This window comes from Octopus sinensis, linkage group LG5 (assembly GCF_006345805.1).
Source record: "Octopus sinensis linkage group LG5, ASM634580v1, whole genome shotgun sequence".
In the NCBI taxonomy this organism is placed as follows: Eukaryota; Metazoa; Mollusca; class Cephalopoda; order Octopoda; family Octopodidae; genus Octopus; species Octopus sinensis.
This window is the reverse complement of record NC_043001.1, coordinates 43,444,668-43,472,586: the sequence shown is the minus strand read 5'-3', so window position 1 is coordinate 43,472,586 and position 27,919 is coordinate 43,444,668. Positions and strand designations below refer to the sequence as shown.

Sequence of the window (27,919 nt, the reverse complement as noted above, 5' to 3'; positions counted from 1 at the left end):
AAAGCCGAAATAGGAAATATTTTTTATTGATTGATTTCAGATACTTCAATACCAATTAGATGAGGAGGAATGCAGAAAGGATTTATCCAAAGAGCATCTGGCATAAGCATAAGACTATTCAAAGGTTTAGGAAAACATTGGCTATAATCTTCCGTTTTTTTAATTTTCCAGATATAGCATCATCCTCTTCTCCTGGATGTTTAACTGTTTCTTGTGACCTACTAAAACCTGCTACAACTCCACCTAGGTCAGCTGAACTTGTTGTATCCATCTGAAGTGAGTACTTAGAAGCTGTGTCCATCTCTTTTGACTGGGAAGCCTTTTCATTATCATCAGCACGAGTGGTTTTCTTAGAATTTTCCTCTGAATCAGTTGCTAAGGTTGGTTCTTCATTATTTACCCACAAAGCTTTCATTGTGGGGTCAGCTAGACTAACTATAATTGGATTTAATTTCACCACAGTAGCTTTGGTACCATCAGGTAATAGTTCATCAATATGTTGAATTTCATAAATCACAGTACTGTTCTTATCAGTTTCCTCCTTTACTACATGTTTCGGTTTAGGCTTTTTGACAACTCTGCTGCGTTTTGTCAACAATTGATGAAGAAGTTCTTGTTGTTTTCCTAGTTTTTGTTCAGGCTCTAGTAACTTTTTTCTAGCTGACTCAGATAGATCTGTTGTATCAAGGAATTGAAAATCTGAAATTCATAATCAATAACACAAGTCAATAAACAGTAGTGGTTATACAACTACAACAACAGGAAATTTCAATAATAATCAAATCTAACATTGGCACAGGATTACATGTATTAGTAAAGGAGAGCTACTGTATATTAAACTAGCAGTATCGCCCGGCGTTGCTCGGGTTTATAAGGGAAATAACTATATAAGCATTTTTAGAGAGTTACTTCCCTTATATAACCTGAGCAAAAATCATTAAAAATGCGGAAAAATGATGGTAAATTTTTTTTTAAATCGTAGACTCATCGTAGACGCGTGCTAATACCCAGAAGGGCTCGATATGAATGACGACTATAAGATACCCGCTTTTGGTTAAACTGCACCGCAAAATGTGGGAGTAGTTAGGAATCTAAATCGGAGGAGACAGAGTCTCACACACACACAACTTCAATTTTATATATAAAGATGACCCCAAAGTAAGCCTGGCATTTATTGTATCAATAAATTTATTGTACCAATCACATCACCAAGAAATAACAGGCAAATTCATGATGTGATTAGCACTAAAGATATACAGTGATCCCTCGTTTATCGCGGTAGATTGGTTCCGAGACCAGCTGTGATAACTGAATTTCTGCGAACTAGGGAAACCATATTTACAGTATTTATTTAACGTGTATTTGGACTTTTAAAACCCTCCCTGTACTGTTAACAGCCCACCCATTACAGTAGTCTATTAATAACAAGGACAACTGTTAAGCAATGACACTTTAGATTTAAAAAATAAAGATTGTTACTGTTACACAGGCCAGATTACAAAATAGAAAGCTGTGATTCGTTGTCTCCATTGCACCAATCACATCCCATCTTAAGTTCAAATACCCCTGTATATGCGTTTTTGCTATTTTACGCTTGTTTTGTTGTTCCTAGACTAGGAAATAATATTTATTATTAATATTTTAATGGATTTAATGAAAAATTTTAGGCATTCATATATATATATATTTAAAAATCCGCGAAGTCGTGAATCTGCAATAGTTGAACCGTGAAGTAGCGAGGAATCACTGTAAAGTGAATGAAACTAAATACTTTAACCGTTTTGACACCAATCCACCTGAGACCACCCCCAGTTCTAAGATACAAACTTGGTGTTTTAAAGTGATTTAAGTTAAAATCTTCCATCAAAATTTCATGTTAATTTATGTTCCAAACAAAGATTAATAAGCTCCAATCACTCACTGCAGTCTCTCTCTCTTTCTTTCTTTCAGTCTCTCTTTCTCACATACACACACACACACACACACAAGTATACAGACAAAACATTATTCATTGTAGTATGAATACAACATATTTAGGTGGAAGTTTGTGAACTGAAGATAATATCTGTAGTATCCAAATCTTCAACTAAATCTGAAATTAAAAGTGGCTTGACATTGAGAGTAACTTGAATCTAACCAAGTAAAAAGTAAGTCATACCCACCATTCTCTAAAGCCCTCTGTACCTGCTGCTTGCTTGGGCCTCCATGCTTTCCAGTCAATGCATCATATTTCCATAGTAACATCTTTTTATGTGCTTCAAGATTGGAAACGGACATCTTACACAACATTGTTTCAAGAAGTTCTAGGATGACAGCAGATTCTAAAGGAAAAGAAGAATTTAAATATAAGTATACAGGCAGGGAAACAGATAATCAGAAAAAATATATAATTCATCATTATAATCATTTAGCATCCATTTTTCATGCTAGCATAAATAAAATGATTTGACTGGGACTGATGAGCCAGAGAGCTGCACCAGGCTCCCATCTGTTTCAGCTTGGTTTCTATGACTGGATGCCCTTCCTAATGCCAACTACTCCACAGTATATACTGTGTATCTTTTATGTGTCGCTGGTACAGGTACTTTTTATGTGCCACCAGCATAGGTACCTTTTACATATCAACAGCAAGGGTGCCTTTTCAACAAATAAATAAAAATAGGCATTATGAACCTCCCAAGAATTTTGCATGATTTGGGTCAAAAGTGGTGTTAGTTTTCTTCAGTTGGTGGTGACAATTTTAAAAAAAACTTAAAGGTTATTTTTCCCTACTTATATGAAATTGTTCATCGACTTTATATATATATATATATATATATATATATTCATTGTGTACTTTCCATGATGGTAAGATCAACAAAAATGTACTCTATCTGGTGAGAGATAGATAGTATTTTATAGACATAAAACATGTTTTTATGTGCTATTAATAGATTCTTGTGCTGAGAACATGCCAAAACAATGCATACCCCTGCATGCACATAAATTCTTTCGCAAAAAATCTGCACAGTCAAAACGTTTTGATTCACCAGGCCGCCAGCTTTGAAGATAATCAAACCAAAATTTAATGAGTTCAAACCACTTAGCCAATGAGTATTTCTGCCAAATTTGGTGAAAATCCATTCAGCTGTTTTCCAGTAATTTTACAGACAAACAGACAAAGATAAGCAACTACAATACTCTGCTTTCGCTCACATGCGCAGGGTAAGAGTAAATGCACTCAAATATTATACATCCAAAAGAAAATGCCTACACATTAAACATACCTAAAGGTTTCAGTGGTGGTGCTGGTAATCCCATTAACACACATGCCAAATAATCATAAATGTCTTTGTAATTAACACCATTTGTCTTCTCTGAATGTTTTGGAACTTCATTGTTACCAATCAGTGACATTAACTAAAAGAAAAACCATAAAAAACCAATATTTTAGAAAGGCTTAGTATTTAACAAGTAACTAATACAAGCTTCTTAAGTATAAAACCTGTGGTGTTTGATGTTAAGTGGGGAAAGAAAGTATTGACATTAATGTCTTTGACAAAAGCTGTTAGCAACATAATGAAGTGGTTCATACTAGAAATAGAAACAGGTTTGCAGGCTCAGTTTCTGAAAACTTACCACTTTCTAAGAAAACCTGTTAATTATAATAACTTAGCACAAGACTTCAATTTTACAGCAAAGCATTTTATTTAATTGACCTAATTAAAGTTATTTCCATCAAGATTTGGATTCAAATGTGACAAAAAGTCACAAGTTCAATTACCACTCACAGTTGATTTTGTTTTCAACCCTATTGGGGGTGGGGCAAAAATACCAGTACTGTACTGACAGTCTGTATAGTACCAGTACAACTTACTACACATCTCTTCTACAAACATGTAACCTTGTGTAGAAGAATGGCATTACTTTGCCTTAAATTTTTTTACAGATTTCACCAGACAGACATAACAAAGAGAAAATGATAGACTCTCCCACAGAAGACAATGTATGAGCATTCAGCTTTTGCCAAATGACCTGCACAAATGATTTGTTAATAGTGATCAAATATTCATGCTGCCCAATAGCTCACTCTCTCCATCAAATCAATGTTGTCTGATCAAGTGCATGGTGTACATGTCAAGTGTCAAAGTGATTGCAGAGTAACGTGAGATAAAGTGTTTTACTCAAGAACAAAGCACACCGACTGGTCTAGGAATTGAAATCACGACCGCAAGATCATAAGTGCAACACCCTAGCCACTAAGCAATTTCAAGAAAGATGTAAGTCGATTACATCAACCTCAATGCTCGACTGGTACTTATTCTACTGACTTCAAAAGGATGAAAGACAAAGTTGACCTCAGTAGAATAAGAACTCAGAATGTAGAGATGGAAGAAATACTGCTAAGGTATGTGTAATGATTCTGCCAGCTTGCAGCCTCATTATTATTATTATTATTATTATTGAGTTCAAATTCCGCCAAAGTCAACTTTGCCTTTCATCCTTTCAGGATCAATAAAGTACCAGTTGTGTACTGGGGTCAATATAATCGACTATCTTCCTCCCTCAAATTTCAGGCCTTGTGCCTATAGTAGAAATTATTATTATTATTATTATTATTAATAATAATAATAAGTTTTGTGGGGAGGGAACTAGTCAATTACATTGACCCCTGTGCACAACTGGTACTTATTTTATTGACCCCAAAAGGATGGAAAGCAAAGTTGACCTCAGCGGAATTTGAACTCAGAACATAAAGACAGATGAAATGCTGCTAAGCATTTTGTCCAGTGTGTCAACAATTCTGCCAGCTTGCTGCCTTAATAATAACAGTAATAATGATTTCAAATTTTGCCACAAGGGCAACAATTTTGGAGGAGAGGATGAGTCAATTACATCAACCCCAATGTTCAACTGGTACTTATTTTATTGATCCCGAAAGGATGAAAGGCAAAGTTGACCGTGGTGGAATTTGAACTCAGAACATAAAGACAGATGATATTCCATTAAGCATTTTATCCAGCATGCTAACAATTAATTAATTCATTCATTCATCCATCCATCATCATCAGCAGCAGCAGCAGCAGCAATAATAATAATAATAATAAAATTCTGAAAAATGGTGCTGATTCTGCCTGCCACTTTTGGGATGCAACCAGACAAACAATTGACCACCTCAAATGAGCATATTAATTGCTATGGTAAACTTGGTCAATATTTGCACTGGAACATATACCATAAGTCTGGACATTTGAGAAGAACTGGTGGGAATATAAGCCTGCCACATTAGTAGAAAATAACAATATCACCATCTTTTTGGACCTAGTATTCAAACTGGTTGTGCTATTCAGGCCAATAGACAGGATATTGCGATAAAAAATCACACTGACAAAACACGTCTGCTCATAGGTATATTAATCCTAGCACACAGTAACACTTCTGTAAAAGCATTTGAGAAGTTAAGTAATTACAAGGACCTTGAAATAGGGACCTCAAAAATGTGGCATCTAAAAACAACAATTGTACCTGTGATCATAACTTTGGGGACAATATCAAATGGTACTCTTAAACATCATCGTCATTTAACGTCTGTTGTCCATGCTGGTATGGGCTGGATGATGATCAAATACCAGGAAACTCAAAAGTATCAGAAACTAAAAAAAATTATTCTCATGGGCACTACCCACATCCTGATTCTCTTAAAACGTTTTCAAAATTGAAATATTACAAACTTAACAGAATCTTAGTTCTCAGATTCTGGTCTCATTTCCCTAAATTGAATCATTGCTAATTATAAATAATGCCCATAGCAAAACATCCTAATTGCTGTTACTTGGATTTCTGGGTGAGGCAAAGAACAGCTCATACAAAACAAAGCAAAAACATAAATAAATTGATTAATTACTTAATTGTCAACAGAAACAACAACAATTCAAAACTAAAGAGTTACCTTTCCAATCATCAGAGAGGTGTTATCATGTGCTTTATCACCAATTATGTCATACATCAACTGTGACCAAAGCTGTAACAAAATTTTTTAAAAAATGGATAGTGACACATATCATGATTCAATTCCTTTTTAACTTTCTGAAAAATTATTATTATTATTATTATCTTAGGCTACAACTGATTTTGGAAAACTTTCCCATTGTTTGTGGGATGAACACAATGTCAGCTGAAAACTAAAATAAGTGTTTACAAATCTTGTATTTTGAACACACTTTTGTATAGGGCAGAAGCATGAACTCCTTACTACAGACATATAAAGAAACTTGAAACATTCCACATGTGCTGTTTATGCAACATAAAATGGCAAGATAAGATATCCAATGCCAAAACCTTAGAAAAATGTGGTATTTCCAGCATCCAAAGCATGCTGCCGAGAATTCAGTGCAGATGGGTAGGACACGTTGTTCAAATGAAAAATGACCGCATTCCAAAAATTCTTCTGTATGGCTAACAAATGGAGTGATACCACGGCAAAGGAAGACCTATCTTTAGACTTAAGGATAAGTTGAAGGAATTACTAAAATCTCTACAGCTTAACTTGACATCTTGGGAAAGTCATTGCCTAGATCAATCTGCATGGTGTAAAATGTGTCATGGTGCATTCAAACAATTTGAGTTGAAAAAAAAAGAACAATAGAACTATATCCTGCAACCAATAGACACACTTGCCCAATCCAGGGCAAAACCAAAATCATTAATGTCCCTATTGCAACTTCATAGCAAAATCCAGGGCGAAACCAAAATCATTAATGTCCCTATTGCAACTTCATAGCAAAATCCAGGGCGAAACCAAAATCATTAATGTCCCTATTGCAACTTCATAACAAAATCCATACTTGAACTCAAATTACATTTATGCATCCATCGCAAATAGATGCAGCATTTTAGTGAGGTTTTTTCTTTTCTTTTCTACCACTCTCTTTAAGTCCTCTCCTTCAAACACTCATATGTCGAAAGTGACAGGAGCGACCATCATTATAATAATAAATAGCAGTTGAAAATCTAGTGAAGAAAAAATGTTTGTTACTTACATTAATACAGTCAATATACTTGAACTCTGGATTGCAATTCTTAATTTCTAAAATAGAAATGAAAGACATTTAAAAATATGTAATCCTAGATAGATTTACCTGAAACAGAAAGGTTGGTCATAGATGTCATGCTTTCAGTTGAAAGTATGTTTGATCAGAGCTGAATTCAGACTCAACAACAAGACTGCTACTAAAAAATATTAAAAGTATTATATCACAAAGCTGTTATGTTTCAATACTTCATTTATCATTAACCTATAAAAAAAAGTTCAGATGACTGTATTGATTGAGTAGCAAACAATATACTGAGAACTAAATAACTACCATCTTATCAACAGCATTGGTTTATGTCTGTAGCTAAGACACCTGACATTCATATCGCCCTATCTATCTAATGCTAGAGGTTCAGCAGAGTAGGAACAAGTCACAGCTACTAACAATGATATTCATTCATTCAGTTTTACATTCATTTTTCCACACAAGCATTGGTTACAGAAATATATAACTGTGGCATTAGTTTACAGCCAGATGTCCTTCCTAGAGAGGAAATGACAAAGTCACTTACTCGGTGATTTTCAGAGAACACAAATGTAAAGAAACAAACAAACAAACACACACACACACGCACGCACGCACGCGCGCGCGCGCGCACACATTATCACCATCATCATCAATTTAATGTCCATGTTCCTATGCCCACATGAGTAGGATGGAATTTGTTAAGGCAGATTTTTTTATCTGGATGCTCTTCCTGCAGCCAACACTACTAACTTATTTCCAACTAAAGCAAGATTTCTCTACGTTCAGACATGTTTTCACAGATTAGGAACAAAGTGCACTGCTTGCATGACAGTGAAGCTTTCTTACAACTATCACATGATGTCAAGACCAAGAGACAGTAACACACAATGATAATTACATTCACAAAAGACATTGGTACTTACTTGTATATGATTCTCGGCTGTGGTGCAACCTCTTGATAAAACAGTCAATCTAAAGAGAGGTAAAGTATATATAATACTAAAAAAAGGTTAAAGTATTTATACTTCAAAAGTTAACTCATCAATTCATACTTCACAAAGTTTCATAATTTATCAAAAGATTTTTAAGTCTGATTAAGCAAACACAGTGTAACACAGTCTGTTGAATGACTAGGAGTAATTAGTACTCAAGATAGTACTGCACCTATAAGAAGACCATACAACATACCACAGGACACTGTGGTTACAGTCACTGTTGTTTATCCCCCAGACCAACCCTACTCAGACAAACCTTGGATCAAAGATATTCAAGTCATAATTATTCCATCAAATGCAGTTACAGCTAGAAATATCTTATCCAACATGTCCTTTTCTTTTTCAGTAAGGAATAATATGAGATTGATTTCCAGCATGTCTAGCAACAGCCTCCATACTTAGTTGGTTAGAACTTTAGTCTAGAAAACAGAAGGTTGAGCATTCAAAATTCTCTGAAGTCTTCAATCCCAAATTTATATGCAGTAGTTATTGTATAGGGTACAGTATGACAAACTAGGAATGTCTATTCTCTTTCCTATTTCTTTACTACCCACACGCGGCTAAACAAAGAGAGGACAAACAATGACAAACAGATTAAGTCGATTATATTGAACCCAGTGCGTAACTGGTACTTATTTAATTGACCCCGAAAGGATTAAAGGCAAAGTCGACCTCGGCGGAACTTGAACTCAGAATGTAGTGCCAGACGAAATACCGCTAGGCATTTCGCCCAGCATGCTAACGTTTCTGCCAGCTCGCCGCCTTATTCTCTTTCCTATCCAATCTATTCTTTTATATATATATATATATATAGTAATGGTAAGACAACAAAAGAATGAAAGAGACCTCGATATTATGTAAATAGAGGAATTTATCTGTAATATATTATATGTGACAATTATTCAGTTGCCATAATAAACTCCAAGTTTCAGATGTCAGGTGAAAACTTGCACCGGCATCTCTTCAGTTATCGAGGCAATCAAAATATGCTATGGAAATGACCATAAAACAAAGGGAAATTACTATATAATTGACTGTTATTAAGACAAAAAAGCTATTAGAATGACTGTTAAATAAGGGAAAAAACTGAAGGGGAGGAAGTAAAAAGTAAAGGAGTGAAAATGCTCATAGAAATCGCATATGTGCGCATGTACATACATACACATGCATGCCCGCACACCCACATACATGTGCCTATATGCATATGCTCACTCATACTCACATGAAACACACACATGTGCACCTACACACACCAAAAAATACATATACATATGCAACCATGCATGTACACATACATATCCACACACATGCATGCACACACACACGTGCACATTCCCATACCTGCAAACAAGCACACACACATACGCATGATAGAACTTGATTCTTATATTGTGTCCATGTACAAGCGATTGCTATGAGCATTTTTACTCCTTTACTTTTTATTTCCTCCCTTCAGTTTTTTTCCTTTTCCCTTTGTTTAATGGTCATTTCCATGGCATATTTTGATTGCCTCGATAACTAAAGAGATGCTGGTGCAATAGTAATAATGATAACCAATAGTAATAATGATAACGAAGCAGTCGAATACATTAACAAACCCAAAAGATATATTAAAAGAAATGGAAAAATAACTGATGAAATTATTTGGTTTAACCAGGTCTTCAATTCACACGTGAAATTCAAAATAGGCCAGGAATTTTTCACAGCATTAGATAGACACTTCCCAAGATCTTCCAAATATCACAAAATCGAATTTAGTTGTGATACCATCATCTTTCTTCTATATTTGATATGAGAGGGGACTTGTACGCTACATCTAGCAGGTCAGACTATCATAAGAATTCCTTATTGGCAGGAATCAATAAATTAAGGATCAACAATATACTGAGCCTTAATGAACCAATCATTTCCTTTTCTATCACCAAAATGGCTCATTCACGTGGAAATAAGTAAACATTTTCTCCTCACATACATGTGTGTATGTCTGCATGTGTTTGTGAAAACAGCAGGGTATTAGCGAGCACCCAGCAAGTTGTGTTTGCTATCTGATTGAGTGATTTAACTTCAGTTATGCCTTCAGGCCCTTGAATTTGGCAATAATCTATTTCTTTACTACCCACAAGGGGCTAAACACAGAGAGGACAAACAAGGACAGACAAACGGATTAAGTCGATTATATTAACCCCAGTGCGTAACTGGTACTTATTTAACCGACCCCAAAAGGATGAAAGGCAAAGTCGACCTCGGCGAAATTTGAACTCAAAACATAACGGCAGACGAAATACGGCTATGCATTTCGCTCGGCGTGCTAACGTTTCTGCCAGCTTGGGACTTTTGTCAGACTATCATACCCATGGCAAACCACACTGAGATAAACTTTTCAACAGAGATGAGACATTACCAGCGTCATCTTCATGCAAATAATCATAATGACGATGATCACAGAGAGGATAATGATGCTACTGCATGCATGTGTGTGAGACAGAGAAAGAAAGAGAGGCTTCTGCACAGTTTCCAGTGTACAAAATTACACTTCCTTACAGGGTATATGCCAGAAAACACTTGCCCATAGAGATTAAATGCACACTGCATAGTTGTGAAAGGAACATCTAAACTACATAGACATATTCTGCTGACAAAGTTTTTATCAAGATAGCTACTGTCCTCATTTCTATATTACCTTCGCTTACTCTCACTATTACCATAACTTGATGCTTCCTGCTTCAGCTGGGCATCTGATGTTACCAGAGATGTTAAAAAGGAAACATAAACTTTAGTAATACCAAATCTCCTCTCAGACAAAAATGCACACTAATGGTAGATGGCAAAAAACACTATATAATTGATAAGTGTTCTGTTAACAGGAACAAAACCAATGCAAGAAGTGATGTTGCAAGAATAATTACTGCTGCTAATATGTTTATATTAAATTTATAGAGTCCATGACTTCAATAGCAACAGCATTAAGTAAGATGAAACACCACATAAGAATCCTACACCAATTATTTTCCATTGCATACACTGACAATGTTGACCTACTGACTAGTACAACAAGATAAATGCTAAAACAAATGACTAAGCTAAATCTTAGTAGGTTTCTTGTAACAAGACAGGAAATAAGCTATAACAGTAGGAAATTAAGGAAGCTAAGTTTTGTTGGCTAAACTCGCAATTCCATTAAAACAATGCATGCATACATTATATTACATACAAAAATACATACATTACATAGATACACAAATACATGCAATACATACACACACACAGAGAAAGAGAAATTGAGAGCAACAGAGAAAGAGAAATTGAGAGCAACATAAAATATAAGAAAAAAGAACTAATATGAAACAGAAAAAATACAATATATTACCATAAAAATGGTACCCATGTCCAACTAGATATGGTAAAGAAACAGATTATTCAATAAAAACACACTAATGATATCTTTGATGCAACAGAGAAGCAGCTGCATGCCAGGATCAGATGGTTCTTATTCAGGTTACCCTCAAGTCCTCAATGGCAATCCTCAATGAACATTTGGTATTATGGTGCCACAAATTGGTCTCCCTCTCAATGATAATCCAGTTGTAATCAGCAGTTTCAATTCAGAAATAAGCCATATGTTAAGGTCACATAATTGTCAATTAGTTACATGAGGGCCATGTGATATGAAAGAGTCCTGCTGGAATGTGTCCAATTTTCCTTGAGCCAATCTCTCAATCAGGGCTTGACAAGCATGTTTGGTACCTCAATGTAAGCAATGGCATTGACTCTGAGGCCCTTAGTAGAAGAAGTGAGGTAGTGTAACATGGCTGCCATTGCTCATTAAGCAGGAATTTGATACGCAAGAACATCTATGAAGTCTACACAGAACCACCAACTATTCATTCTGTTCCTTTTCTGGTTCTGGGTAAAGTTCTTCACATCAATGAAGAAACTGAGCATGATGCTTTCTCAGAACAAACTTGAGCTTGTTCAACATACATTTTTACTAAAGAACCCTATTCTGCAAAGTTTTTCTGGACATGAACCGCTCTCCCTGCATCACATACAACTGATAGTAAACTTCACTGCTCAGTAATTACCCTCATCAATTTGGATGACGTCCCACTGAGAATGTTTCTTTCTTTTGACCAAGAACAAATCCCCAACAGTGACCTCCAGCTCTTTTCTGACCTTGAACAGGAATGACCAAGTCACATTCAAAAAGCCAGTGATCTCCAAGTTACTGTTGCTAGAACCATAAATACAATGTGTCTTTTCATTTGACACAAACCATATAACATTGTCTTCATTTATGGATCACTGAAGTTAAGTTCACATATACCTGATACACCCTGGGTGTGTATGGATAATGCTGTGTCTATATTTTAAAACAGTGAGTCGAACAGAAGAAATTTTGTTTCATTAAATGAAAGAGCTTGATTTAAATTTATGTCAAATGATATTTTTTTTTTTACTAACAGTGTTTCATTTCTCTGACAGTAATTTTTTTATTTTTTATTTTATCTTTTTAATTAAATAATCATACTGCACAGAAGAACCAGCATGACTGTGTGCAAAAAGGTGACTGAGATGCTTTTATCCTCTGCCTTCCCCTTCTTCCAGCCTCTCTTTCTTTGAAACCTTCTCCTCGTGGTTTCTTCACCATCTTAACACCTTCTCAGCACCCTGCCTCTACAACTCTTGTATTCTTTGTCACAGACTTTCTTTCTCCACGATTCCACCTTCTCTTCAACACTCTCTTTGTCTCTATATTTTGCACGTTTTTTTCATTTCCACCCACTAATATTCACCCATTTTATGAGGGATTGCATAAGATATCCTTCTCATAACACTCATACATCTCCCTCTCTCTCTCTCTCCGCCACTATTCTTTCTTTTTCATTACTCCCTAGTCATTACTGTCTCTTCTGTTACCCCCCTTCTCTACCATGTTCTGTCAACAGTAGTTAATCTGCTTTTCTCCTCATATTTCATCTCCTTTTAACACCTGAATTTCTTCCTCTTGACCAAGAACAATAAATCCCCAACACTGACTTCCAGCTCTTTCCTGACCTTGAACGTGAATGACCAAGCTACATTCATGAAGCTAATGATCTCCAAATGACTGCAGCTAATAGCTAGAGCAATAAACGCAATGTGCCTTTTCATTTGGCACATGCCATATAACGCTATGCTTGGTCATCTTTCCTTTATAGCCCACTAACACCAGCCACTCAGTAAAGTGGTTTTTTGTTGTTGTTGTTGTTTTGTTTTGTTCCTTCTCGAGCCATGCCTGGCTCATAAGGGCCGGTTTCCCAGTTTCTTGGCGTATAGGTTCCCCACCTTGACGGGACGCCGGTCCATCGCAGGTGAGCTGCAAGATGCAGGAGGAAAGAGTGAGAGAAAGCTGTGGCGAAAGAGTCAGCAGAAGTTTCGCCATTACCTTCTGCCAGAGACGTGTGGAGCTTAGGTGTTTCGCTCATAAACACACACATCGTCCGGTCTGAGATTCGAACCCGCGATCCCTCGACCGCGAGTCCGCTGCTCAAATCACTAGGCCATGTGCCTCCACAGTAAAGTGACTGACGACAGGAAGGTCATCCAGCCATAGAAACTAAGCCAAAACTAAGATGAACGAACGAGCCGCCAACGTGTAGAAAGGTGGGCGGTAACTCTATATAAGAACCCGGACCCTAGCGAACCATCCAACCAGTTAATTGTTGAAGGGAGACAATTCCTACTTAAAGGGAAACAATCAGCCTGCAAGGTAAGTACGAGACAGAAAGAGAGACGGGTGACATTGGCTGACATGTTTGTTGTTGTTGTTGAGTTGGTTATTTTATAAAGTTACCTTTATTTTATAAAGTGTTGTTAATCATTTAACACTAGTAGCGCTGTGTATAACATTAGGTAGGCGCAGACGTGGCTTTGTGGTAAGAAGTCTACTTCCCAACCACATGATTCCGAGTTCAATCCCACAGTGTGGCAACTTGGGCAATTAATTTCTACTATACTATAATTTTTGGCTGACCAAAGCCTTGTGAGTAGATTTGGTAGACAGAAACTGAAAGAAGCCCGTTGTATATGTTTTTGTGTGTGTATCTTGACATCACATGATAAAGGGTGAAGAGTAAAAGTGTAAATGCCCCTTCGGTTACCATCCAAGGTACAAGTCTGGGCAAAGTTGTTTATGGAAGACCAGTAGTCGCCCATGCATACCAGCCTCCCCTCTCCACACTCCCTATGTTGTCCAAGGGAAAGGCAAAGGTCAATATAGCTTGGCACCAGTGACATCACAAATCATTTCTACAGCTGAGTGAACTGGAGCAATGTGAAATAAAGTGTCTTGCTCAAGAACACAACACACAGCTCAGTCTGGGAATCGAACTTACTACCTCATGATTGTGAGCCTGATGTTTCACGTGATAGTTGTAAACAACTGTCACCATAATGCAAGAAGTGTCCTTCATTTCAAATGTTGTGAAAACATGTCTGGTTATGAGGGAAATATTACTTTGCTTCAAAACAAATGAGGGTTGGTGAAAGAGGATCTGGTCATAGAAAATCTGCCACAACAAATTCCATTCAGCCCATACAAGCATGGAAAAGTGAATGTTAAAACGACGATGATGAGTAGCAGAGGAACATTAATGAATACAGATGGATTCAAAGTCACTTACACCACCTCCACTAAAAACAAAAAAATTATGAGTCCTGAATGAAAAAAATGCCAATTTAGGAATTAGTGACCAGCTTAGAACTTGAAAGACAAAAGCCCGCCGTCTTCCTAATGCTGGAAGGTAAAGCTGGAGAAGCCGTTTCCACTTTAAATACTGATGATGGAATGAAACAACTCTACCAGAAATTATTTATGGTTCTTTTAGAGGATGTACTATGTTTATGGTGTTTACTGTGTAAGAGTCATTTGAATAATTAATTAAAGTTATGGTGGATGAGCTAATGTTATATCTGTATCAAAGCAACTAAAAAAAAGTTATGCATAGATATATATATATAGAGAGAATTAAGAGACAGAACCTCCATAAAGTAATTCAACAAATAATGAAAGATATTATCTATAATAAAATATAAATTTAAATATATTATTAATATTGTATTAAAAATTACTATACTAAATAAAACACATTAAAACGACGATGCGCATTTCGTGATGATATATTCAAATCGACAATATCAAAATCGATATTCTTAAAAATATTCAATGATATATAGCCACTCTTCAGGTCCCAGTAACATAAAATAAATTTACAACATAAATGAAGACGTTATAATTTAGCTATACATTTATAAATAGTCGATAAGATTTAACAGTATTAAAGAAAAGTAGAAGCATAACTTATTTTATTGATGAGTACCAGTTAACTCCGCAAATTAAACATGGCTACTGAAGTAATTATGTCCACTATATGATTTCCAATGTAGGAGAGATAATTCTTATTAATGGATACCAGTACTAAAGAATATATCGTCTATTTAAGAGATTTCCAGTTTAAGGGAAATAATTTTAAAAAGGCTACTAATAGGAAAAAATATAATGAAATTTATTATGGTTGCTGATCACACAAACGTCTCTCTTAACTTTCAAATCATTGAAGTTTTGAAAATTGGAGTAGAAGGGGACATAAAGAAGCAAACTCTATAAGACATGATGGTAAGACTTTCAAGTGATATGTATTGGCCGTACCTTCCATAGTAAGGATTGTGTATATGCTAAATTCAAACACCTGATAGCATATTTTGGGACTTCAGGTTCTATTCTGACCAATGAGAACAGAGTTTGATAACCAATTGTTTTCAGAGATGGCATAGAACTTAAATATTACGGTACATATCAAAAAGACCAGAGTCCATGGAACAGCGGATTCAATAAATAACATTATAGTGTATTGGAAAAACTGGTGAAGAAAGCAGTTGAAGATACAGGGTGTAGTTTTGAAGCGACTCTAGCATCAGTCGTAAGTGCCAAAAGTGCCAAAACTGACCTTCACAATGTTCATGGGTAAATCCAAAATCAACTTGTTTTCAGAAGAAATCCCAATCTGCCTTCTATTCTAAATAATAATCTTCCAACATTAGAAGCTACTTCAACTAGTGAAGTTATAGCAAGTAATTTGAATGCTGTACAAACTACTAGAAGGAGATTCATTTGAATGCTGTACATGCTACTAGAAGGAGATTCATTTGAATGCTGTACATGCTACTAGAAGGAGATTCACAGAATGTGTTTAGAGAAATTGAGGTGAACTACATCACCAAGTTAGAACAAGTATGGTGCAGTCCCACAAAAATGGTGACATGGTTTTATAATAGAAATTAGTGTAAAAGATGACTTGGTCCAGGAACTCTCAAAGGCTTGGAGCATAAACAAGTGTTTGTTAAAAGTGGAGGTACATACTTTTCCTGGGCACAAAGCCAAACTACATTTCAAGTCTAACACTGTTTCTTATTAATTGGGCTATAACTTTCTTTGTAACTTTGCTGACCTGATCCAGCAATTTGATACCTCTGTAATTAATTGTGAGGCATCTCCTTTACCCTTTAACAGCTGACTATAATGCTACTACAAAAGTCATTGGAAATCACACCTTCCTAAATTACCTTATCAACTATACAGGCAACAAGGCTATAACCTACACTACCAGATATTTTAAGCATCACAGCAGTGATTCATGATGGACCAGGAGCTTTTCTTGTCTTTGTTTTCCCTTTCATACTATTGTCAACTGATAACTGGTCCCTCTTCTGGGTTAACAATGGGGAGACTGTCTTTCTCCTTTCTCCCATGCATTCTCCACACTTAATAACCTTTCATAGTAGTACATTCATGCCTCTTATTTTCAAGATCATTAAGTACAAGCATACTGCTATCCATCTATACAAACTTCTCTCCCACATCTCGATCTCTCTTACACACTGTCTTGCAATCCAGAACATCTCTCACCTCTGATCCTCATGTTGTAAAACACAAACAAACCTCTTCCTTTCTGCTTCTCCCCTTGATAAATAGACCTGTCATCTAGCTTCCCATCTAGCTATCAGATATCATTCTTTGTTGCCCACATTTTCTCACTCTTTCCAAGCATACCTATTTGCTTTTATGGCCATATCTACTTCACTGTTCCACCACCATATCACCTTCAGGAGCATTGTCGAGGATGAGGAGGGCCTTGAGAGAAAGATTGTTCTCCAGAAGGTACTTTTTCACTGCTGGTCTGAAGATAAGGCTGACTCACCCAGAAAAGAATTGCCTGGTGACACAGGCTTCAATATTTGCCCTCCACATGATCTGTGGCTTCTCCTTTAGGATTTTGTGCGACTTGAATGCTCATGGGTTTTCAGAATAGTAGACAAGGAGTGGCTTAATCTTCACGTCTCCACTCACATTGATGCAAAGGACAAGAGTTAGCCTATCTTTCATAGGCTTGTGGCCTGTCATTTTCTCTTTTCATGTCAGAACTCGCTGCTTTTCCATACCTGACAATGCTATGAACACCAGTCCTCTTGAAATTATCAAAAGTAACTGTAACTGGCCTTAAATATGTCTGCTGATGTCTCCTCCATTGATGTTCCAGGGTTCTGCTTCAGGAGATCCCCATAGAGCGCTCATACTTTCTTGCAAACAACAGTCTCCGTAATCATGCCTCCTGCGAGTTGCTAGTCGTTGATTCACAGGAGTAGCAATTTTTCCATCCTTTCGTGGACAGATGTGCATTGCTTAGAGAGCCTGGACAGCAAGTGATGTACATTAGTATAAGCTATGCATATAATGGTATATCTATCTTTCTAGCTGGAATGTAATTATTATATATGCCAGAGAGAGTCTTGACCACCACACTGTGAATGATTCTTGACCGTGGCAACAAGGCAGACAACTATAGCATCCAGAACTGGCTTTTCTTCCAGAAAGCACAGAAGTGGGAGAAAAGCAAAATTAACTGAGGTGGATGTCAACAGAGAATTATAGATTTCAATAAAGTGGAAAAAATAAATGGAAGGGAAAAAGTTGGAAAACATTTTGGTATGAACACAAATAGTTGTTACATGTTAGCAAGGCATGCTAGAAATAGCAACCAAATCTTTCTTTTTCTGGAAAAAGGAGCTGTTAATATGTGATTTCGATGTCACATTCATTGAAAGCATGCAAAATAACCTGAAAAATAAAAAGTGACCAGCAAAACAAAACTCCCTTGGTGGGGACTTCAAGGTCCCATCTTTCTTTTCCAGAAAAAAGTGGCTTGCAGCATAAAAAAACATTTAAAAGCACATTATAGTAAATACAAAACACCTATAATACTGATTCTTGTGAAGAAATGATATAGTTAACTGAACTGATTCCAGTAAATTATCAGAAATATTATATTAATCCCAGAAAGATGAAAAGCAAAGATGACGTCTACATTTTAACACAAAACCATACTAACATTTACACCAAATCAAACAACCAACAATATGAAAAATAGTGATCAGTAATTACCTCAAGAGGGGATTTATTTTCAAAGATATGTTTGGCATTCGCTTTGATTTCATCAACGGAAAGGCTGAATATAAAATAAAACATAAAACTTCAATGAAGTTAGCACACTTTAAAATAAAACATAAAACTTCAAAGAAGTTAGCACATCCTTAATTAAGTCAATAAGAAGAAATAAAATAATGATGATAAAAGAAACAGCTTTTAAGAAACAGACACAGGTGATTTTTTTTTTTAGACAATAAAAAAAAAACTGTTAAAGCTCAAACACTTATATCATGTTATAAACACCTACATATACAAGAAATATAAGTTTAATCATCTGAATAGTAAAATAGAAATCATATGATGATTCCTGTATACTTAATGATTTCAACATATGCACATAAATCCATATGCTAGAACGAATATTGAAACAAGATATGCCAAACATTATGTTAACTTGAACATTGTTTTATAAAGTAAATACCATATCATTAAAGGAGAGACAGAAGAAAAGTACTAAACAATCAGCAGAAATCCACGATTTATAGTCTGTCACCAGTTGTGTGGCTTAGTGGTTAGGGTATTCAGTTCACAATCATAAGGTTACGAGTTCAATACCCAGTGACATTTTGTGTCCTGAGCAAAACACTTTATTTTTACATTGTTCCAGTTCACTCAACTGGCAAAAATGAATTGTACCTGTAATTCAAAGGCTTTGTCACATTCCATGTCACTGAATCTCCCTGAGAACTATGTTAGGGGTATGTGTGTCTGTGGAGGGCTCAGCTATTTGCACATTAATTTCAGGAGCAAGCTATTCCAGTGGTCAGATCAACTGGAACACTTGTCATTATAACTGACAGAGTGCTAGTTAACCAGTACTACATTATAACTATTTAACTCTCAAATGGTTCAGTTCACTTATCTGTATATGGGTAACAGAAGTACTATAAAATAGACAAATATCTCAATTGCAAGACTGAGTTCATTCCACCTATGAGTATAGCTTCAAGCAGTGCAGACTCATCAAGCATACATATCATAGACATAATACATTAAAATTAAATTTTCACAAACACCCTAACAAACCAATGAGTTATGTTATGGGACCATTATTATGGCCAGACAGAAAACCACATACACATAATCCTATTTTAGCAAGGGTTCACACAGTTAGTTTACATTTTTATTTGCATGCAATCTACTATGGTTTGGTACCTCTCCTAATTCTTTATAATTTAGGTATGAGGCCAGCAATTTTTGAGGGGAGAGGGTTAGTTGATTACATTGGTCCTAGTACTTAATTGGTACTTTATTTCATTGACTCTGGAGGACTCAAAGGTGACTGTGACCGCAGCAGACTTTGAATTCAAGATGTAAAGAAACAGAACAAATACCAGAAGGCATTTTTTCCAACACTAACAATTTTGCTAGTCCACCAAACTTTCTTAATATTACTCAACCATAAAGAGGGTTATCTTTTTCAACTGAATTAACATAACCAAATATAATAATATACATTGATAACAATGTAATGATCTCACATGGAATTGTTATGTATGTATATATTTCAAGTCAGTTATCTAACACCACAATACTCCATATATGAGTTTATGTAACTGTGTACAAAAGTGCTGAACATTAATCAGAATTTGGACAGAAAACTAGATTAAACATGTTTGACTGTTACATGAAAAATCAAACACTGTAAGACAATGAAATTTCAGTAGGAGAGCTTGTACATAATGGTAAAGAAATTTCCATCAAAAACTCTCTGCAATCTCTAAAATTAGAACTACAAGTCCTAAGTCTGGCATAAATCAAAGAAAATAATCTCAACTCACACTGACAAGCCAGACATTTTTTGGCATACCCAGAGTAGTGAATATGTGGGTTGTTCCTAATCATTCAATTAGTTATATCCTGACTAAAGCTACTCAACAATAATAACTGGAAGGTTATTAACTACAATAATAGCCAACAAACCAAACTCTAAATGACCAGATTGTAATAAGCTAACTCCTTATCATTGGTCAACTCAGATAGGGTTGATGAAATCAATAACTTTTATTGTACAAGGGTGGGCTGAAAAGTTCATAGGCTGACTATGGAGTGATGCTACAGCTGTGCAATCTTGCATGTATTAATTTCAACTATCATTATTAACTGCATTGCTTCTTTCCAGCTAAACTGACATCTGACTGTTCAAAGAAAACTTCAAAACTAACTAGTAGTGACTTCTCTTGAAAATGAACAAAATTTGGCATCGTGGTTTTATCAAGTGCTTGCAGTAAAAAGGGCTTAGCTTCCAAAGACATTCATGCTGATATGCTTGGTACATTAAGAGATGATACTCCAGCTTTATCAACAGTGCAAAAGTGGACAGCTGAATTTAGGAGAGGAAAGGAGAGTCTTGAAATTGACCTACTTTCAACCTGCAACTACCACCACTGAGAAAAACATGGTGATGGATGACAGGTAACTGACTATAAATCAAATAGCCAATGATATTAGCATATCCCTTGAGGGAGTTGATAATATTCTGCACAATGAACTTGACATGATGAAGGTTTCTGCTCAATTGTACATCTGACACCTGATCAAAAGCACACCAGGCTGATCACATCACGGGAAATCTGACATTATTTGAGGCTGATCCAACTGGTTTCCTTAAATGTTGTCTAACCCAGGATGAGTTGGCTTCATCACTTTCACCCAGAGACGAAGAGACAATCCATGCAGTGGAAACATGCCTCCTCACCAGCTCCAAAGAATGCCAAGGTCATTCATCTGCAGAGAAGGTGATGACCTCAGTTTTTTTAGGATGCAAAAGGCATTGTGTTTATTGACTATCTTCAAAAGGGTCACACCATCAATAGAAAGTACTATGCCAACTTGCCAAAGCAGTTACAAAAGGTTATCAAGACTAAAAGCCCAGGAAAACTGATGAAAGGGATCCTGTTTCATCAGGACTGGAGCATTCATCAGGACAATGCTCCAGCACACAAGTCCTTGCTTTCAATGGCTGTTATACGTGACTATATCTTTGAACTGATTGATCCTCCTCCTTGTTCTCCTGAGTTGGCCACATCTAACTATCATGTTCCCCAACATGAAAAAATATTTGATATGGAACTAGTACTGCAGTGATGATGACGTCATATCTGCTGTTCATGACTTTTTTACCAACAGGATAAAAGCTTCTTCAGCAATGGGATCCAAGCACTGCAACACCAATGGAAGAAGTGTGTGGACCACGAGGGGGATTATGTTGAAAAATAAACCTCATTTGGTTATATTCCATGAGAGTATCTTGGTCAGCCTAAGAACTTTTCAGCTCACCCTCATATAGTGTATCTTGCAGTTTCAGCAGAGGAAGGTAAAATAAAAATTCAAAAATTTACTAAAAATAGAATAACAACTCATCAAAGTTTTACCATTGATATTGGCAGTGGCAAATAACAAAAACCACATCTGAATATGACCGATGTCAGTACCTCCTGACTGGCTCCCATGCCAATGGCATGTAAAAAGAACTATCCAAACTATGATCAACACCAGGACCACCTATCTGACTGGCCCCTATGCTGGTGGCATGTAAAAAGCACCATCCAAAAGTGGTTGATGCCAGTAAACCTTGACTGGCTCTCGTAATAGTGGCATGTAAAAAGCAACATCTGAACATGGCTGATGCCAGTACCCCCTGACTGGCCCCCATGCCGGTGGCACATAAAAAGCACTATCCGAATGTGGTCGATGCCAGGCCCGCCTGACTGGCTCTTGTACCGGCGGCACATAAAAAGCACCCACTACAATCTCAGAGTGGTTGGCATTGAGGAGGGCATCAAGCTGTAGAAACATTGCCAGATCAGATTGGAGCCTGGTGCAGCTGCTGGCTCTCTAGACTTCAATCAAACTGTCCAACCCATGCCAGCATGGAAAACGGACATTAAACGATGATGATGATGATGATTGCTTCAAAGAATGCAATGGCAGAAATATATTTTTCTCAGTACCTTACAATCACAAATGGATCCAAACCTGTAGAAAAAGCATAGTATGAAACAAAGTACAGCAGTGTTGTCCTCCCAACTTTGCTTCTATGAGGTGTTTGATCAAATTGTTGTTTAACCCTTTCGTTACTGTATTTATTTTGAAATGCTCTGTGTTTCTTTCAATTACTTTAAATATAACAAAGAATTTAGTAAAATAACTTAGTTATCATTAAGCTAGTATTAGGAACATAAATTGTGACAAAGGTTTAGTGGAAGATTTTAATTCAAAACTTATGAAAACAAGACATTTGTACTCAGAGCCAGAGCTGGTTTCAGCCAGGTTGGTAATGAAAGGGTTAATACAAAAAGACTTTCACTTAATACTTACCTTTTTAAAGCCTTGGACAAACATTTGCGATCATTTATGGTCCAAATTGAATGGTCAAAATTTTGCTGGACATGTCGAATAACTCTTTTGGATTCAGGTTTCATCTTAGAAATTAAACTGAAATATCGAAATCATATAAATATTCAATTAAGAAATTTTACAAATGTCCAACTAAGCTACTGTGATATTTAAAATGAAATGTGAAAATTATCAACAGTTAAAGAAGAATAGAATGGTTAAAATGATCACAATGCAGAAGGAGGAAATATAGCTTCCCTCAGTTTCCTTTGTACAACAATACTTCAAATAAGTAAAAATCTCTTTTTTTTTCAGTACTTATGCAATTTATTTCATTACATTTTCCATGGACTTTAATCTATTTATTATAAAATGTTTAAAGTACTCCTCCCACAATCAATGAAATACATATCCATTTTATTAAATTCATTTTTTTGTGTTATTTAAAAGAATTGAAACTTATTAATATCAATCCAAGTGTAATATACAACTTGTTAGGATTGTCTTCAGTCTGAAAGATAGACAGAATATTAATACGAAGTTTGAAATATTAATATATTACAGGAATACAAAAATAGAAATTCTTTAAAATACCAACTTTAAGAATGAAGGAACTCATAAAATTTGATGTGTGACATGAAAAAGCAGAATGTTGGCTGTGGTAAACAGAAATGGAACAAGCAACACAATGTTTGTGTGTGTGTGTGTGTGCACATCTCGACCTGTTACCATTTTTTTAAACATAAAGATACCCTTAGCCTTCTCAAGAAGGCTAAGGGTATCTTGGTATCATTCATACCAGCTATCTATTTAAAACTGTATATGGCTATAGTACATACACAGAGTTTGCATCACCAGTTTGGAACCCCTATTTTGCTCAGCATATCTATCTCATGAAAACTGTTTAGAAACATGCAACCAGACAAATACCTACCATCAAGCATCTACCATACTCTAAACATCTTAATTCCCTGGGCATGAACACATTAAAGCTCCAACATCTGGCTTAGTAGACATCCACAAGATTATCCACCATCTTTCCAACAACAACCTTGGGCACCTTTTTGAATTTCATATATCTAACACTCATGGACATGCTTACAAAATCATAAAAAGTAGCAATAAGTGCATGAAGAATACATAGAAAAATGCACAAGTGAACAGAGAATGAGTTGTTAAAAAAAAAAGTAGGGAGTGAGGAACATCAGGTGTACTATTGGCGAATTTCAAGAAGTATGCAAGTTTTGAAAGATATAGTGTTCCAAAGCAAACAATTAATGATAGTACTTTATTGCATGCCTCAGCAATTCTGAGTATGAGATAATGTTTCCAAAAGTCAAGGGTGGTGGTGCTGCCTTTTGATTTTGCAAGCATGTCCACGAGAGTTAGACATATGGAATTAAAAAACATGCCCAAAATTGTTGTCGAAAAGATGGTGGAGAATCTTGTAGATGTCTACCAAGCCAGATGTTGGAGCTTTAATGTATCCATACCCAGAGAAGTAAGATGTTCAGAGTATGGTAGATGCCTGATGGCAGGTATGCTGGTCAACATGTGCAACAGCAGATCTATTACTCTCTCTACTTGCCTAAACTCTCTTACTCCCTCTGTCTCTCTCGAAGTCACTCACAGATGAAACTAACTACCAAACACAATGTATCATGGAACTAAAGACAATTTGTTTACTGCAACAACAAACAGACTGTGTACACAAACAACTCAAATAAGTTGTATCTTCTATATTGTAATGACCATCATTATAATCATATAAATATAATGGCCATCTTTACAATCAATTAATATTGTTCTTCACTCATTTCTATGATGCATATTATTGTTACAACACCATCGTTACATATATATTGTGAGTGTGTGACCAAATAAAGACAGGAGAAAGAAAAGCAAGAGTTTGGCACGACAGACATTTCTGAACCTCACACTAATACTCCTATGCAACTACAACTCGTTTAAAACTTTCAATCTCTCTTTTCTTGGTTCATGTTTTACCCCAAGGAATCCTTGGACTGGGATTTTTAAAAATTTTCTTATGCTTACACAAGCTCTTCTTCATACTTTGAAGCCTTAACGGTGGCAGAAGTTGCAGGTGTATGTACTGCATGGGCAGCAGTATTGTAGGTAGCCTGCTTGGACAGTCTGTAGGACCTCTGGTCTTGAGATTCGTTATTCCGATATCTTCTGGCTTTAGCAGCAGTACTGGACAGTCTACCAATGAAAACTCTCTTTTTCCGACGTGGCATTGCAGGGTTATCTGCAAAGTGAAGGTAGAGGGGGGACGGGCTAATTTGAATGTCTGTGGTACTATTGTTTGCTGAGTGGATTCAGAAAATTGTCATAATGGCCTTAGGAAAGGTTAAGATATTTGAGCCTTGGGCAATCTAGCTAAACATTGTCTGAAGGCATTTAAAAAATAATTAAAAGTTGATTTAAATTCCATGGCTATCTCCAGGAAGTGCTAATGTGCAAATATCAGCAGTTTGCAGTGAATGGACATTGTAAAAACTGTTGTAAGAGACGAAGTGAAAATAGCATAACTACGTCATCAAGAGTAATGTCCCCTGAAGCAACGATCGTTGGTATTTATTTACCTATGAGAAAGTGTTTTTGTCCCCTAGAGGGCAACATTACTCATTGTGGAAAATTTGAAGAGTCTATGATCATCTCTGGAACATAAGTGATATATGTTCCCAGTGTGAACGAAATCGGATGAAAAATATTGATTTTATGGAGAATCAAGAAAAAGGCCTTTATACACACACACCTTCCGTTTTATGATAGGTAGATAGATAGACAGACAGACAGATAGATAACTTTCTTTATTGGCCACACAGGGCTGAACACAGCGGGGGCAAATACAAAATTGTAGAGCTTTACTTTTTGAAAATGGAAAAAAAAGAGAAAAAAGTAAAATTCCAATCAAAGGGGATCGGGGGGAAAAAAGGTGATCAAAAAGGATGTACAGAAGAAATATTTTAAAAATAAGAAGCAAGATTAGGTTTATCAGTGGGAAGAAAAGCCTATGGAAAAGACCACAGTAACCTCAGGCAGGGTGGAAATAAACATGAGAGCAAAGTGCTCTCTCTCTCTCTTTCTTTTTACGATTTACAGGATCATGCTCAAAGTGGTTTCGTCGCTCGCATGCACCATCTTTGCTACATTCACCCACCTTTTTTTGAAACATTCACGAGACAAAACCTGCCTCTCCATTCTCACCTTCCTTTTCAAGTAGTACTTGAAAAAGTTGATCGATTGGCCAGAGACATAAGTGTTTGTCTCTAATCCTTTTGCTTGAGTCCACCACACACATTCTTTCGCCATGGCCACCAGTACAATGAAGACTGCCTTGCCTTCCCAACTGAGGGAAGGTGGCAGAGCAACTGTCACGATAGACTCGGCCGACAGGCGGACTCATCCCACACATGCCAACAGCCGTTCGGGCATAAGCCCACAGGTCTGAAATGGTTGGACACCGCACGAGTGCGTGCAGAACAGTTCCATTACTCTGACCGTATCTCGGCAAGTCGGTCCAATGTGTCTTGGACCGTGCCTGTAAAGCTAATCCCGAACAGGTAATGCTTCTTGATAGCACTGCCAGGCCAGAGATCTTTGGTGATTGTCCATAGGTCCCGGCCCGAAAGTTGTCCTGAAATAGATGCATTTAATTTATGAGGCGTTTGTTGGGGTCTAATGTCACTCAAATGCTCCAATACCCCCGCAGAATGCAAAAGGACTAATAGTTCAACTAATGACTTTTCAGATGATGTAAAACTTGCTACCATTATATACTAAGAAGATATCTTAACTACTTTTCGTTTTTATGTGTGCATGGTAGTCTCATTTTCATAAAATGTGTTCAGCAGCCCATGCTGTGTAAGTGCAAATCCCAGCGCTTTATGGGTTAATGAAATTCCAGCCTTAAAGACAAATTATAGAATGGTAAAAATCAGACTAAATAATATTATTGAATAAATGACATATATTTTAAATATCTTGAAATTGAGCAATATTTTCGATAATATTTGGCAGCTTCAAATAGGGAGATAAATGCAATTTAGCTTGGCGAAATCGCTCCAGCATTTAATTATCGTACACTTTAAGCAGTCAACTACTTCATTAAGAATATTTTCTAGTGCCATAGACAATTTGTCCATAGCTTTTCTGAAAGTGAACAAAGATTTACAGGTATTTTACGTACTATATGTATCTTTAGATAAACAATATCTAGAAGATTAGTGTGCAGTGATTATTGATAAAAACATTCACTTTTTTACTTCTTTGAAATAAGAAATAAAAGAATTATTTACTATGCAACACACACACATAGTATATTATATTATATTATATATATAGTCGGATTCGATAGGAATAGTTTAAGGAAACAAGCCATTTGGAATAAGTACAGAGAGTGTATACAACATGGGGAAATAGCGAAATTAGACTCAAGCACTGAAAAGAAAACATCAAATACAAGAATAATAAGTAAAAGAACTACTGAAAATTTATCTAATAAACCATTATTTACAATAATAACAAACAACAATATTATTTTCGTTGGGTAGGCAGATTAACTAAAATATGTAATGACATTGTTGTTTACCAAACATTAGTATGGTACGAATAGGAACATTGCCGGGAGGGATAATGTTAATATACCTTCAATTAAATCTATTGTTTATCGAAAACTAAATATTTACCGATAGATAAAACACGTTCTCAAATACGACCGTAATTTTCAGGTTTGAAGAGGTGAAGTGTTTAGTCGACAAGACAAAACACCAAACAGTATCAAAAAGTAAAACCTATGCAAGGGAGACTACTGTTGTTATTATAAACAACTCTTCACTTAATCATTGATTCCGAGTTATTTTAATTTAATTTTTTCTTTTGTTTCAGTCAGTGGCTTGAAAAGCACTGTCTTGAAAAGTTTTAATCGGACAAATCTACCCCATTATTTACATTGGAAAGACTTCCTCCCGCCCCCACCTCATTTTCTCTCAAATTATTTT

The 27,919-nt window shown here is 36.1% G+C and overlaps 1 protein-coding gene across 2 annotated transcripts; it reads right to left on the bottom strand.

The window, feature by feature from the left end:
* On the bottom strand, window positions 1–27,725 carry LOC115211858. 2 transcript variants are annotated; one of them, XM_029780586.2, is made up of 10 exons: window positions 27,608–27,716; window positions 24,951–25,164; window positions 22,878–22,994; window positions 18,513–18,576; window positions 7,964–8,012; window positions 7,020–7,066; window positions 5,930–6,001; window positions 3,267–3,399; window positions 2,163–2,321; window positions 1–699 (listed from the first exon to the last, which is right to left on the bottom strand). In XM_029780586.2, exons 2-10 carry the CDS (start codon window positions 25,151–25,153, stop codon window positions 119–121), a joined length of 1,425 nt encoding a protein of 474 aa, XP_029636446.1. In that variant the 5' UTR covers window positions 25,154–25,164; window positions 27,608–27,716; the 3' UTR covers window positions 1–118. The 2 variants fall into 2 exon arrangements, with proteins under 2 accessions (XP_029636446.1, XP_029636447.1); XM_029780587.2 differs by lacking the exon at window positions 24,951–25,164 and having other exon boundaries at window positions 27,608–27,725.
* Between the last annotated feature and the right edge of the window lie 194 nt (window positions 27,726–27,919).